We start from the raw sequence: 15385 nt of genomic DNA, 5'->3' as shown, positions 1-15385 counted from the left end.
TAGGATTTATGGGCATTTAGAGAATCATGGTCTGATCAGGGACAATCAGTATGGTTTTGTGAAGGGCAATCGTGTCTAACAAGCCTGATAGAGTTCTTTGAGCAGGCGACCAGGCATATAGATGAGGGTAGTGCAGTGGATGTGATCTACATGGATTTTAGCAAGGCATTTGACAAGGTACCACATGGCAGGCTTATTCAGAAAGTCAGAAGGCATGGGATCCAGGGAAGTTTGGCCAAGTGGATTCAGAATTGGCTTGCCTGCAGAAAGCAGAGGGTCGTGGTGGAGGGAGTTCAGATTGGAGGGTTGTGACTAGTGCTGTCCCATAAGGATCGGGTCTGGGACCTCTATCTTTCGTGATTTTTATTAACGAGGGAATCTGATTGAAACGTTTAAGATAATTAAAGGATTTGATAGGATTGAGGCAGGAAATATGTTCCAGATGTTGGGAGAGTCCAGTACCAGAGGGCATGGATTGAGAATAAGAGGTCAGTTATTTAAAACAGAGTTGAGGAAGAACTTCTTCTCCCACAGAGTTGTGGAGGTGTGGAATGCACTGCCTCGGAAGACGGTGGAGGCCAATTCTCTGGATGCTTTCAAGAAGGAGCTAGATAGATATCTGATGGATATGGGATCAAGGGATATAGGGACAAGGCAGGGACTGGGTATTGATAGTGAATGATCAGCCATGATCTCAGAATGGCGGTGTAGACTCGAGAGGCCGAATGGTCTACTTCTGCACCTACTGTCTATTGTCTATTGACCTGGATGTGGGGGTAGAAGTGTGGGTTGGCAAATTTGCAGATGACACAAAGGTTGGTGGTGTTATGAATAGTGTTGAGGATTGTCGAAGATTGCAGAGAGACATTGACAGGATGGAGAAGTGGGCTGAGAAGCGGCAGATGGAGCTCAACCCAGAGAAGTGTGAGGTGGTACACTTTGGACGGACAAACTCCAAGGCAGAGTACAAAGTAAATGGCAGGATACTTGGGAGTGTGGAGGGGCAGAGGGATCTGGGGGTACATGTCCACAGATTCCTGAAAGTTGCCACACAGGTAGAGAGGGTAGATAAGAAAGCTTATGGAGTATTAGCTTTCATAAGTCGAGGGATAGAGTTTAAGAGTTCTGGGGTAATGATGCAGCTCTATTAAACTCTGGTTAGGCCACACTTTGAGTACTGTGTCCAGTTCTTGTCGCCTTACTGTAGGAAGGATGTGGAAGCATTGGAAATGGTACAGAGGAGATTTACCAGGATGCTGCCTGGTTCAGAGAGAATGCAGTATGGTCAGAGATTAAGGGAACTAGGGCTTTACTGTCTGGAGAGAAGGAAGATGAGAGGAGACATGATAGAGGTATACAAGATATTAATAGGAATAGATAGAGTGGACAGCCAGTGCCTCTTTCTCAGGGCAACAATGCTCAATACGAGAGGACATGACTTTAAGATAAGGGGTGGAAAGTTCAAGGGGGATATTAGAGGAAGGTTTTTTTACTCAGCGAGTGGCTGGTGCGTGGAATGCACTGCCTGAGTCAGTGGTGGAGGCAGATACACTAGTGAAATTTAAGAGATTACTAGACAGGTATAAGGAGTAATTTAAAGTGGAGGGTTATACGGGAGGCAGGGTTTAAGGGTCGGCATAACATTGTGGGCTGAAGAGCCTGTATTGTTCTATGTTCTATTATGGCCAGGGTCTCTGCAATTTATTTTCTTATTCTCCTCAGTAACCTCAGATACTCTACAGCAGGTGAATTTTCCACTAAACTGGCAACTAGCTTTTCTAGTATCTCCTTATAACAATTTTAGTCCATCCAGAATCTCAATAATATTTTCCTTTGATGAGACATCATCTTCGCCCATGGTAAAATCTGATATATTTTGACTACATGGAAACAAGCCTTTTGGCCCAACTCACCAAGATACCTTCCTGTGCTAGTTTCTTTTGCCTCCATTGACCATCCCTCTAAACCTTTCATATTCATGAACTAGTCCAAATGATTTTGAAACATAGCAACTGTACCTGCCTTGACCACCAACTAGGTGAGAAAACCTGCCACTCAGGTCACTTTAAATCTTTCCTTTCCTTCTCCTTGAATCTATTCCTCCTGTTTGCAAACTCTCCTACCATGGGAGAAAGACAGTATCCATTCACCTTATCTAGTCTCCCTTTTTTGCTTCAGGGTAAACAGCCCCAGCCTATCCATTCTCTTCTTCTCACTCAAGCCTTCCAGTTCTGGTAACTTATTTAAGATCACAACTCTGTCTCCACAATTTGCTTTTTGTCTCTGTGTAGACCCACCTCTTCATTTTCCTGATTATATATTAAAAACATATTTTTGGATTCCCTTTTACATTTGCTGCCAGACATTACTTATACTCTTTCTCATTTTCCTTTCCACTTCCTTTCTGATCTTTATGTAATCAGCCAGCTCTTACATTTGAACAAATTGACATCTGTGCTGTTTTACTCTTTATTAGTTTGGTCATCCAGAGAATTCTAGTTTGAATCACTTTACTCCTTACCTTCAAGGGAATATATCTACACTGCAAGTGAAACACCTCCATCTTTATGGCCTCCCAGTATTTAAAGAGCTTATCCTGCAATGTTTTGATTCCATTTTAGAGTCATTGAGTCAAATGATTATACAGTACCGAAAAAGACCTTCAGACCAACTCATTCATGATAACTAAGTTGCCAAACTGAGCAATTTCTATTTGCCTGTATTTGGTCCTTATCCTTCTAAACCTTTCCTATCCGTGTACATAACCAAAAGTACCCACCAATGCCATTTCATCTGGCAGCTCATTCCATGTACTCACCACCTCTGTGTGAAAAAGGTTGTCCCTCAGATCCCCTTTAAATTTCTATCTTCTCATTTAAATCTAAGCCTTCTTGTTTCAGTTTTCCCTACCCTGGAAAAAAAAAACTGTGAGCATTTAGCTGATCTATAGTATGAGGGGTATAGATAGGATAAATGCAAGCAGGCTTTTCCCACTGAGGTTGGGTGGAACTACATCCAGAGGTCATGGATTAAGAGTGGAAGGTGAGAAGTTTAAGGGAAACATTGGGGGAGGGGGACCTTCTTCACTCAGAGGGTTGTGAGAGTGTGGAATGATTTGCCAGCACAAGTGGTGCATGTGAGCTCAATTTCAACATTTTAAGATAAGTTTAGATAGGTATATGGATAGTTGGGTTATAGAGGACTATGATCCTGGTGGGAATAGGCCATGTAATTGATTTTAGCATGGATGGGCCAAAGGGCTTTTTGCTGTGTTATATTTCACTGTGACTCTGGCCCTAATAATTTTATACCTTTATAAGGTCACCCTTCAATCTCCTACACTCCAGCAGAAAAATCCTCAGCCTATCCAGTGTCTCCTTATAACTCAAGTCCTTCAAATGCAGAAACTTCTTTCTGAATCTCTGCAATGCTCTTTCCAGCTTAATGACATCATCCCTGTATCCATGCAACCAGAACTGTATACACAAATAACCTCATCAAGTTCTTATACGGTCATTCCAACTCTTGTACCCCCACACCCTGACTGATGAAGGTAAGCATGTCAAATGCCTTCTGCACTCCCTCACTGTACACTGTACACAATTTTGGTGTGACCTGCAAACTTACTAACCATGCCATCTACATTCTCATCCAAATTAACATATACAACAAACAACAGTGGACACTGAACCATTCCCTGTGGCACACCACTGGCCCCTAATCTGAAAGCAACCCTCCACCACCACCACTCTCTTATCTATCAAGCCACATCTACTTGGGCTAAGGTAGATGGAACATGGAAGTAAAGCATGTTCTTTTAACTTCTTTTACTTAGGAGAGGTCTACATCCTTTGCCATGGCTGATCTAAACAGTATAATGACAGTTTTATGACAATTGGAATGACAGCTCCCCCAATACTTGCTCCGTTGTTTGATTCATTTACCACTGCAAAGTCTAGTAATGCTATCTTTCTTGTAGGATCACTTGCATGGTTACCTAGCTCTCCAGAACATTCCTCAGAAACTTGCACACCACCTGGGTTCCATCTTAGACTTCAATTCTATTCCTCTTTTCCTTTTATCCTTGTAGCCATGCAACTCTTTTTCCTCAGATGCGGTCAAATCCCCTTTAATTCCTTTATCACTTACCAAATACCAATGAGTTATTTACCGTCGTCAATAACCTATCAGCATTTTTTAAAGAGGTAAGGAGGAATACAGCATGCCCAGGAAAAACCAACTTGTTTACAAGAAATCAAAAGAATTTCCACTGACTCTTCAAAGTATCACACTGCTAGTAATCCACAGATTAACATTTACACAGATCAAAGTTTAAGTTTACTTCCAGCCAGTAACATTTAAAGCTCTCCTCCCCATAATTGCCTGCCTCCTCTGGAAGAAAAATTATCTTTTGGATTTTCATTTTATGTTTCAATATCTTAGCCAAGCAACAGGATGACTCATGCAACTAATAAGAAAAAAAGAGAAAAGCTTCAAGTAAGACAAGCAATATTCATAAGGATTAAGGTTTATACCATGAATGGATGGTGCATTTTTCTTTAAAAATAATAAGCTTCTAGCAAGCTTCAATCTTCTACTGCTGGAATAATCCTCAGAGGTCAGTTGTAAGCAGCAATGTAGGAGTAATTGATTCATTTACCGCCCCATTCGCCCACCTAACAGCTCGAGGCAACTAATTCAAAGAGTAAAAGCACAAACTGTAAAGTCAATGCAAATGTCAGCCTATTTCACCATTGGTATGATAGTGATGGGATACATAAAAATAACTGATGTTCATAACTCACAATATTTATACTTGGACAAATTTTTCTTTATATAAATTTGCATAAGTGAAGGCTGCATGAGTAGGACTAAAAGTGTCAAGATAATTGTATAGAAAATGTTCTACTATAGTCCTGACCGCTTATTAATCTGATGAATGGCAATTATAGTAAACACAAGAAGAATTGATGGACTAAGTTTTGACAAAGCAATTGTAGTGTGTTGCAACAATTTCTGCCAGCTTAAAACATCTACACTGTATTTTCATTCTCCATTTTCAATTAAATGTTCTACTTCTTCAAATGCTGCCAAAAATAAAAAAAAATACACCGTGAAAACTTCAAATGTAAACAATGAACACAAAAGATGAAAACAGGGACAATTAATGAATCATAACTTCAATCAAAACAGCTGTACGATAGCCCAAGAGAAAATACATTCAGCTCTATTTGTCTGTCAATATCACACACTGCAAAACAAAAATAATTCAGAGCTTCCTGAACATCTGCACCCAGCTATAACTGTACTGCAGTGATTAACTAATGATTCCCTTAAATCAGATTTAAAATGTATATTAAATATATAGCAACAGTGAAAATCTCCATGTCCATTGGGCGAAGGTATTCAGTCTTACACATATAGTGTTACTCCATTCCTTTTTATATAAAACATTTGATTGATAATCCTATGAAGACAAAGACAATAACCGTAAAGGTTTAACTACCGTGTTCACACCTGTTATACCCCAATCAATCACAAATTCTACATCAGTAACACAGAACCATCACAAATACAAATTCTTGTGGCTCTACCAGTAGGTCATGTTACACACTGCACCTGTCTCTTGTGGATTTCATACATCTAAAGCACTGATATTCAGATTCCAGACACTGAAGTCTCACATCATGTGACAACTTGCATTCCAGCAATCAAAGAGATAAAACGAAATATTTTAACAACTGTGAATTGAAATGTATTTGCTACTGCCTCACTAATTTGAAATCCTAAGGTAAAGAGAAATACCTGTTTCTTGCAATGATTCAACATACTTTCATACCAAGGCATGAGTTAACTCTTTAATTGCCAAATTCATTTTGTTCTCAGAAAGAAAGAATGATTAATTAAATAGAGGAAAACATGCTTTGAGTTCACAACTTGCATTGTTGTGAGTCCAACCCAAGTCCACCTGCTTGAGTAAAATTTGAGATTTCATGCCATTTATCATAATTAGAAAGTCCAGCCAGGAACAATCACATTGTTGATGGCCTTCGCACACATTGTATAATCCAAGCACCAGTTAAAGCCAGATGCCTCTTCTGAACCCAAGCCATAAGACTATAAAGCAGTAAAATATAGACAATAGACAATAGGTGCAGAAGTAGACCATTCGGCCCCTCGAGTCTGCACATAGGAGGAAAACTAGGCCACTCGGTCCATTGAGTCTTCTCTGCAATTCAATCATGACTGATTTATTTTCAACCACATTCTCTAGCCTTCTGCTTGTAACCCTTAACCCCATTACCAATCAAGAACCTATCAATGTCCGCCTTAAATACACCAATGACTTAGTCTCCACAGTACTACGCATTGATAGGTGCAAAAAAACAAACTGATGGATGAACTCAGCAGATCAGGCATCATCTATGGAGACCCTGTATTCATCCACACACAAGTTCCACTTAGATTATAGTGAAGGCGGAGCTTAGGAGGGATAATGGCGCCTAACGGCGACTCCTTTGCTTGCATCTTTGGAAACAGCTCTATTTCCACCTTTAATGTCTTTATTTTTCCCTTTCAGGGTTCTTTTGAAGACCCTGACCTGGAGTTAAACACGGGCTTCAGTTCTTTGCGGGAATAGGATATGTTCTCGGGGTTCCATGACTGGCTGTTATTCGACATGCCAAGGGTTTGGATTGAGAGTCTCGATCATGTTTGGAAGCCTAAGATCTCAGGGCTTTGGAGGCGGGCAGATTGAGGGTTGGTGTCACAGTAGAAGACTTGTGTGTCGTCGGGGAGGCCAGAAAATCTTTTGCTGTGGGCCCAAAGACCCGAGGTCTTTGCAATCTTCAGACATGGCTCAAAAAAAGTGTTTAACACACACTTGGGCTCAGTGATGGTACCGATGCGCATTTTTTTTGCTGGTGGGGGAAGGGGGATATTGTTGCTTGCTGCCACTTATGCTTGCGGGGGGGAGCTGGGGGGCACTTTGGGGTTCTCACATTTAACTCATTCATTCTTTGGGGCACCTCTGTTTTTGTGGATGTTTGCAAAGAAAAAGCTTTTCAGGATGTATATTGTATACAATTCTCTGACATTAAATTTGACCTTTGAACTTTGAACCTTTGAAGGGGCAATATAAAATAAAAACAAACATTTATTACAACCTTCAAACCTGCCCTGCCTCCTGCAAGTACACCATTTCATTCTCCCAGTTCTTCCGTCTCCATCATACTTCTGTCAATGATAAGACTTTCTACTCAATGTCTTTCAGATGCTTGCCTTCTTCCTTCACTTCTTTCTTCAGTACATGTTGTGGGAGGTGCTGGAACAGTAAACCCTCTCTGATGTCTATGAGAGTCCATATCAATGCAGTGTAACCAACATGTCAGCAAACTGATAATCTGCTTATCTTTATGATGGGGTTGTGCATGTTTCTCACTGTAAGAGCTTTCTGATCCTGAGTATCAACTCTGCAGTGGAGACAAAAACTGGGGGTTCAGAGCCACCTACTGGTTCGACATGAAGTCCAGAAAGCACAGCAGAATGTCGCAAGGTTAAGCCATTCAGTAATACGACCATTAACAAACTTGTTAAATGTGGAGGGAGTAAAATCTCTTAAGGATAAGGAATATTTTTATTGTTTGTGATGGAGCTCTTTTGGCAAGGTGGATGGAGCCTATTGTAACCAGAACCAACAGAAATCCCACAATGTTGACAAGTCCCAATCAGGTGATACCTATGCCTGTCCCACCAAAAGACCAATTTCCTCTCCTCAACTGTACAGACTTCATCACACCCTAATATGAAGGTGCATTACAAATTACAACCCTCCGTGAAAGCTGCCAGTACTAGTCTGGAAAGACCCTGAATAAAAGTAACAGAGGGTTATGCACAGAGTGGCTCTTTCACAGTTTTGAGGCTTGTGCAGTCAGTGGCAGATCCGTCACTACGTCTTTTCTAAAACAGAATCTTGACAAGCATTGATCCTATAATTTTCATACAGGACCACTGTTCTGGGCAGAAGCAGCGCTTAGGTTCTGTCCAGTCTATCAGTGGATTCTTGCTATTACTTTTAAAATTTTATTTTCTTTTGCCTCTAGGTCCCAATACTTTCTAGAAACTCTAGTTTGACTTGACAGTATCATTCTTATGCTGAAGATTTTTTTCCATCTCCAATGTATTCAATAATAAATCACAGTAAGCAGTCTCAATTTTTTAGGATTTTTACATTACATAGTTTCATAGTTACATAGTTGCAAGCAGTTCTTATGATCCCTGCAACCTACAATGCATTGTAAAATACCTGAGATTTAGAGGGGCATAAGGTAGATTTGGTGTTTTGTCATAAAAATATAATTCTTCATTGAAGGTACAATGTTACACCTGTGTTACTGCCCTTAATGTAACAGAAATTTGTCTTTACTAAATGCATTAATCATATCTAAAAATTGGAAACATTGAATCAAGTTTGATATAATGGAATTTATGTGAAAAAGTAAATAAATAAACACAAAACCTCTTGTTTCAATTCATGGCTTTTGGTTACATGAAATTGTGTTAACAACTAACCTTTGGAAGAAAACACCCCCAACACCTGTAACATAGGAGTCACCTGTGCCAGAAGTAGATGTATTTTTCAATTAACTAAACGATCACAGTGAACATTTGAGAGTCATGTAGATTACACTGTAAAATAGGTGCGTGTGTGTGTGAGAGAGAGTGAGCTTGAGAGAGAGCGTGCGTACACGTGGTTTATAAGTGGAAAGGAAGGGGTAAGCTTTAATGGCTCCCTCCAATGCTGTCAAGGCAAGAAATAGCAAATTGACTTGAACACAGTAAAAAGGATGATATGGGAAAGAATTTAATTGGGGGAGGGATAATTGTGATTAGGTAGGAGTTTGGGACCAGAAACTGGGAACAGAAGTTCTCAGGGAAATGCATAACAGAAATATACAGGTTGTTCAGGGAGCAGTTATTCTGCTTTTCTGGATAGGTTTATCCCAATGAGATTAGGAAAGGATGGAACAAAACATATTTAAAGTTTAGGAAGCAAAAGTCAGACAGGGCTCATGAGAATTATAAGCTTGCCAGGAAAGAGCTTAAGAAGGGACCTAGAATAGCTAGAAGCGGACAAGGTCTTGGCAAGTAGGATTAATGAAAATCCCAAAGGGAACAAGATGACTAGAGCGAGGAGAAGAAGAAACACATGACTGAGGGAAAAGGGGGTAAGGGAGGTCCTTAATAAATACTTCAGTTTACCAATGGTGGGGGGGGGACCTTGATGAATGTGAGGTCAGCATAGAACAAGCTAATACACTGAGGTTTAGATTGAGGTAGTGTTGAGCTTCTGAAAAACATAAGGATAGATAATTCAGGAAATACCACAGGTTATTATGGAAAGCAAGGGAAGAGATTGTTGGACTGTTGACCATATGACCATTAAACATAGGAAAATAGGCCATTTGGCCCTTCAAGTCTGCTCTGCCATTCCATCTTCACTGATTTATTATCCTTTTCAACCCCATTTTCCTGCCTTCTCCTCATATACCTTTTGATGATGATCTTTCCATTCTCTTTGGCCACAAGAGTGCTCCTGGAGGATTGGAGAATGGCAAATGTTGTTCCAAGTGCAACACAGAGGACATCAGTTTAAGGTTAATTGAGGGACGTTTACGGAGATATTAGAGGTAGGATTTTTTTTGAACCACAGAGTGGCGGGTGCATGGAACACACTGATGAGGGTTGTGGTGGACTGATACAACATGACCATTTAAAAGACTCATGGATGTAAGAAACATATTGAGTTATGAGCTGTATAAAAGGGAAGGGCTAGATTAATCACAGAGTAGGTTTATGTAGGTCAGTACAATATTGTGGACTGAAGGGCCAGTATTGTTCTGTAATGTTCTGTGTTCTTAATAGTCACCAGTGATACTGACTGTGCCAGACAGTGTAATAACAAAAGAACAAATCTCATAAAGTGCATTAAAATATGAGTATGTGTGTGATCATTCACTGAGTTAAAGAAAGGCAACTATAAGCTAATACCAAAAGACAAGAGTCTAGAGACTGTCTAAGAGAATTTAAGTGTCTAAGTAAACAAAATTACTAAAAGCTAGAACTTTTCACTTCAAAAGACTAAATAGAGAAAGTTATGCTTGTGTAACACCCTGGGAAAGGTTTCACTGCTAATGTAATAGTTTTTCTGTACAATCACTGCTATTGTAATGGTTTTTCTGTAGAAGCAGTGCTTGGATTATGTTTAAACATTAACCAGGGCTTTGAAATGTGCGCTGTCCAATGAAGGGAGTGCTTTTTCTTGTTGTGTGCCTGCGACCGAAGTGAGCTGGGTCTTTCGTTCAGTGGAAGATGAAGAGAGAAGATGTCAGAAAAGAGAGGTCGTAGACACCAGAAAGGAGTGGACTTGGAATGGAGCCAGCAGTCGACGAAGCCCAGGGAAATCGATGAAGGACCAGCAGAAGGGAAGTCATGAACTCCAACTTGTGCACATTAGACTGTTTCATTAAAATGGGCCCTTTTCCTTTTGTTTTACTTTACTAAACCTTTAGTCAAATTAAGAATTATAAAGCTAAATTGTTTAATTGCATATGGTGTACTGTCTGTTATTTTGTGATACTGATCTATAACAGGGCAACACATCATGCAGCATCCATACAAACAGGAGGTTTTGCACCTCAATCGCATAAGTTTGGTGAGGCCACAAAATGCCTTCCCTAGACTTACACAGCAGACAGAACCTATGGGTTACACTTGTATCATACTGAACCTTCATCAGATCTCAGATGTACAACTTCTAAATTCTGGCACCACATTTTGGAGGTAGTGTGGTACCAATTTATCAGAAATAAGAAGAAAATGATGCATGTCAACAAAATTTAGCCATAAAACAAACTAATTAAAATGGAATTAATCATCTGAATGTCTCAAAGACCTGATTCTCCCTGTCTAGACGGACACGAAAGTTAAAACTGTAGTTGATCTATATAATCTTACAGAAGATCTTGGTGCCTTCTGGTTGGGGTCTCAATCTTCTGCTTAAAAGAGGAGGTAAAGGAGCCATCTCCAGGAAAGCACTAGGACTGGAGGCGATGTAAGCTGCTAAGGTTAGTTACACAACCCATTCCCTTGTTTTCTGCTACCTGAGCACCTATAAGATTGTACTTTGGAGAGAACAGCCGTACCTGACTCATCAGTATCTTGATCATCAAATGGACCAGCTGCCACTCCAATTTCCATGCACTTCTTGCTATGAGCCTTAGACTTCATGTGTTTGGTCAGGTTTCCTAAAAATGAAACAGGAGTTGATGCAGCTTTTATTGAAGGGTTAATGTCATAGTCAAGTAACAAGCGGAACAGATCTACTTCTGTTCAATATTCTATTTATTAACAATCCCTGAAAGAAGTCAACAAAAACAAATGTATAAATTTAGATGCAAAACCTTTAATAGTTAATATTTGCCCTAATTTTAACTGTAAAATTAAATCATGGACAAAGGTCCATAGGGCAGAAAGACATCAGGACTTAATGTGAAGTCGAAGTCAGAAGATGCCAAAGGAGGGAGAGATATCAAAGGCATATCTTTCATATTCTTGCCTCAAAGTCAGTTTAGCTAGAAGGGTATTCACTCTGAGTGAGATTTGTCAGCTGCTTCTCACTCAAGTAAATGGACTATGAGCCCTTTTTTCTCTAATACATCTGAAGTTCCCTTCCAGTCTTTTATTTTCATTTTTAAAACTAAGCCTAGCAAGGAAACAAATGAGACAACAGTAAGTGCTGATAATTCACAATCCAGTCAAGATGGCACCTGTGTACAATGCTCCTTCAGTCAACATCTTCTGGACAGATCATAAAACCATAAATTTCACTTCTTTTATGTTTGTTTTTCCTCTTGTGTGTGGAACTGCTGGAGCTTGTGATTTGCAGTTTGGAGATCATTTAGGTGTTGCCTCCGAGAGGATTCTGGGAGGCAAAGGCAGCGTGTGTGAACCTTGTGTGAGAAGCTACAGGGCATGAGTCAATCTTCAACTTCAGTTTGCCGATTAAAGCTTCCAATGTACACTGATTAAAGCGACAAGAGAAAAAGAAAAATCGAGGCAAATGTGGAAAGTGAGTGATGGCTGCCTGCCTTTTGATTGCTGGTGAGATCCCTCTGCTGTTGGAGAGGGAAGACTGTCTCTGCTGTCACAGAGGGAAAGGCTTGCTGCTGTGCCAGGAGAATATTACCCAGGTTTTCTGCATTTTGAATATGGACTTAAGACTATAGACCCTTTTCCAATCTAATAGTTTTTTACTTTCTGTGTTTTTTGCCCAATCTTTCTCAATTTTTGTGTGCGGGGGACAGGAACTTTGGGTTGATGTGCCAGTCTGTTTTTATTCGTTTTCTGTGTGGGGAAGAGGAATTTGGCTATTGATGACTAAACTGTTTTTTTTCTTTCTTGGCTTCATGGCTACCTGGAGAAGTATTTCTGAGTTGTATACTTCGATAAAAAATTAACCTCTGAACACTTTTTTTAATCTGCAGAAAGTTGTCCACCTATGAGTGTCAGACTGCTGCCATGCTTCACTCATGGAAGTGTGAGTGTGGCGGCACAGTAACATAGTGGTTAGTGCAACAGTTTACAGTACAGGTGACTCAGGTTCAATACCTACCGCTGCCTGTAAGGAGTTTGTACTTTCTCCCTATGACAGCAAGGGCTTCCTCTAGGTGCTTTTGTTTCCTCCCACAATCCAAAGACATATTGGTTGGTAGGTTATTTGGTCATTGTAAATTGTTGCATGATTTCGCTAGAATAAAAATGGGGGATTGCTGGGCAGCATCTCTATTGCCCAGTACTGAAAAATGTAATAGTATTATGCAACTGAATACCAAGTTAGAAAGCTTTAAATCTTATACTGGCACTTTGAAAATTAAACTCACGTAGCATTTTGGCACATAGAGATTTGATATGAATATTACTGGAGTTTGGTAAAACTTGACAAGCCAAGTTTATTTATTTTATATTTTTAGAAATTTCTTTTAGTAAGTTAGTAATCTTCTCGTACTGCTCTGCTGCTGCAAAGCAACAAATTTCACATCTTCCAAGTCAGTGATAATAAACCTGATTCTGATTTTGGATATTCCCCCATCACTTTACTTTTAGTACCCTCAGCACCACACAGCACTTTTTGTTGTGGCAATCAAGAGCTATAAATATCTTAATTAGATAGGTCTTTCACTCTCTCCTCGAGGCTGCCAAATGGTGGCCAATAAATTGAGAACAAAAACAAGTTCCTTGAGTCCATTCCAAACACTGATCACACTGCATTCTCAAAAGCACGTACTCTACAACCCACCCAGGTTCTACCACTCACTTATTTTCTAAAATGGCTAATTAACTTGCCAACCAGCATGAACTTGGGAAGATGGAAGAAACCCATGTGTTCATGTAGAGAATGTGCAAACCAAACACAGACAACCCTCAAAACTAAGAGATCTACAGGCTCTAGATCTACTAACTGCGCCACTATACCACTTATATCTGGCTATTATGTGCAGGCCTTGATGCTCTAATCTGCAATTACATGCAGGCTGCAGGTGTTCTATTTTACAAGATCAATATAATCTAATTCACAAAACCTAGAAGTTAGGAACAAGAAACTCATCTCAGTCAGCAGCATGAAAAGTGCCACAGGATTTTTGTCAATGAGTTGTACTCCACTTCTGAGATTCACTGATTTTAATGCAATGAATTTCAGTGGCAGAGCCAAACATGCATAACATTCTCCATCCATTGGATGATCACTTTAAAAATGCACAAGGTGTGTAAGGCATGCAAATAGGAAACCATTTGGAGCTGCTGAAGCAGTGTTAACAACTTACCTTTAGTTTTAAAGGAGAAGTTGCAGTAACTACAGTGATATGGACGAAGGTCAGTATGGGTGCGGATGTGCTTTCTCAACATACTGGGCTTCTTGCAACGTATCCCACATTCCTCACAAATGTACTTCCCCCTCCCTCGACCCCGAACGTACACATACTCTTCATTTGATTTAAATCTGCAAGTTGAAAGGAAAGTTACATTATATTTAGTGTTATTTTCATCTCTGAGGATGCAAAAGCATTGATAATGAGACTAAGACTAAATGATGGAATGGTAATATAGAACATTAAACAGTTTAGATGCAGAAATAAGCTGTCGATGTCTGCGCTGACCACGTTGCCAATTAAAACTAATCCTGCCTGCCTGCACCCGATCTATATCATTCCGTTCCCTTGTTCATATGTTTGTAGGCCACTTACATGCCACTATCATATCTCTCTCCATCAGCATGTTTCAGGTAACCACTACCACGTGTAAAAAAAAACGTACTACAAACCTCTTGTAAACTTTCCCTCTTTCACCTTAAAGCTATGCCTTCTAATATTTGACATTTCTACACTGGGAAAAAGACCTATTATCTACCCCATCTGTGTTTTTCATAGTTTTATAAAGTATCAACTCATATTTTCAGAGAAGATGCTAAAGCTAAGCTTGGGGGAAGATAGGGATTTGTCAATATATGAAAACAAACTGCTACTCAACACCTCTTGCAAAAGTGTGCTATCTTGTAGTATAATCTATCAACCTGAAGGTGTCTTGTAATCTGACCTTGAGAACCAAGATCATTGGTTGCAAACTTTTAATAAGGCTCCATTCATTTTTTCTTTTCTGCATCTTTTCTTCTGCAGAATCCTTCAATGTTCTCAACCACAATCTTTCTCTATCTTGCAGCATTTCCTTCCTCCTTGTCACTATACTCTGATTCCTATCAAATCAAAACCTTCTCCATTTGCCAGCAGTCAACAGCTGCAACCTTCCATCACAGGTATCTCCACCTGTCAAGCAGGTGGTCTCATGGCTGGAGGCCACTTGGGAAGTAGAGCAAAATCATCTTATTAAATATAGGATGTCCACATTCTGAGTATTTCTCAGTTTCATTGAAGTTGTCTATGGCCAACTGTGGCATTGTGAGCTCTGATAAAAATAAGGCAAATGGGAATCAAGGGAAAAACGACCAAATTGTACCACATACAAAAGAAGCTGGCTGCTAATGTTGGACATAGCCGCGGGAATTCCTCTGGGCATTGTTCTAGGCTCAACCATCTTCAATCGTTTCATCAGTGAGTTCTTCCATCACTCCTGGGTCTCAACTCTGAACACACTGGCCAAAAATTCTGTGCTATTATCATAATGTTAATAATAGCACTGGCACTCCTAGTTCAAGAAGATGGGGATCCATGGGGATTTGGGATTTGGGAATGGCCAATAAATGCTTATTTTCTTTGTGATGCCACATTTCTAAGCTAGTCAGGAATACTAAGTTTACATGGCATCATCACCA

The 15385-nt window shown here is 39.9% G+C and overlaps 1 protein-coding gene across 4 annotated transcripts in view; it reads right to left on the bottom strand.

Annotated features, from left to right (window-relative positions):
* Positions 1-15385, bottom strand: part of hivep1 (HIVEP zinc finger 1) — a 263351-nt gene that overhangs the window by 29753 nt on the left and 218213 nt on the right. For all 4 annotated transcript variants that reach the window (XM_059945577.1, XM_059945580.1, XM_059945579.1 and 1 more), the window contains exons 6-7: positions 13884-14059; positions 11205-11306 (exon numbers count right to left, since the gene is read on the bottom strand). In XM_059945577.1, coding sequence (XP_059801560.1) covers positions 11205-11306; positions 13884-14059 — 278 coding nt within the window. The remainder of the gene's footprint in view (positions 1-11204; positions 11307-13883; positions 14060-15385) is intronic.

The sequence above is a fragment of the Hypanus sabinus genome, chromosome 20 (genome assembly GCF_030144855.1).
Source record: "Hypanus sabinus isolate sHypSab1 chromosome 20, sHypSab1.hap1, whole genome shotgun sequence".
Classification (NCBI taxonomy): Eukaryota; Metazoa; Chordata; class Chondrichthyes; order Myliobatiformes; family Dasyatidae; genus Hypanus; species Hypanus sabinus.
This window is presented reverse-complemented; position numbering and strand designations above follow the sequence as displayed.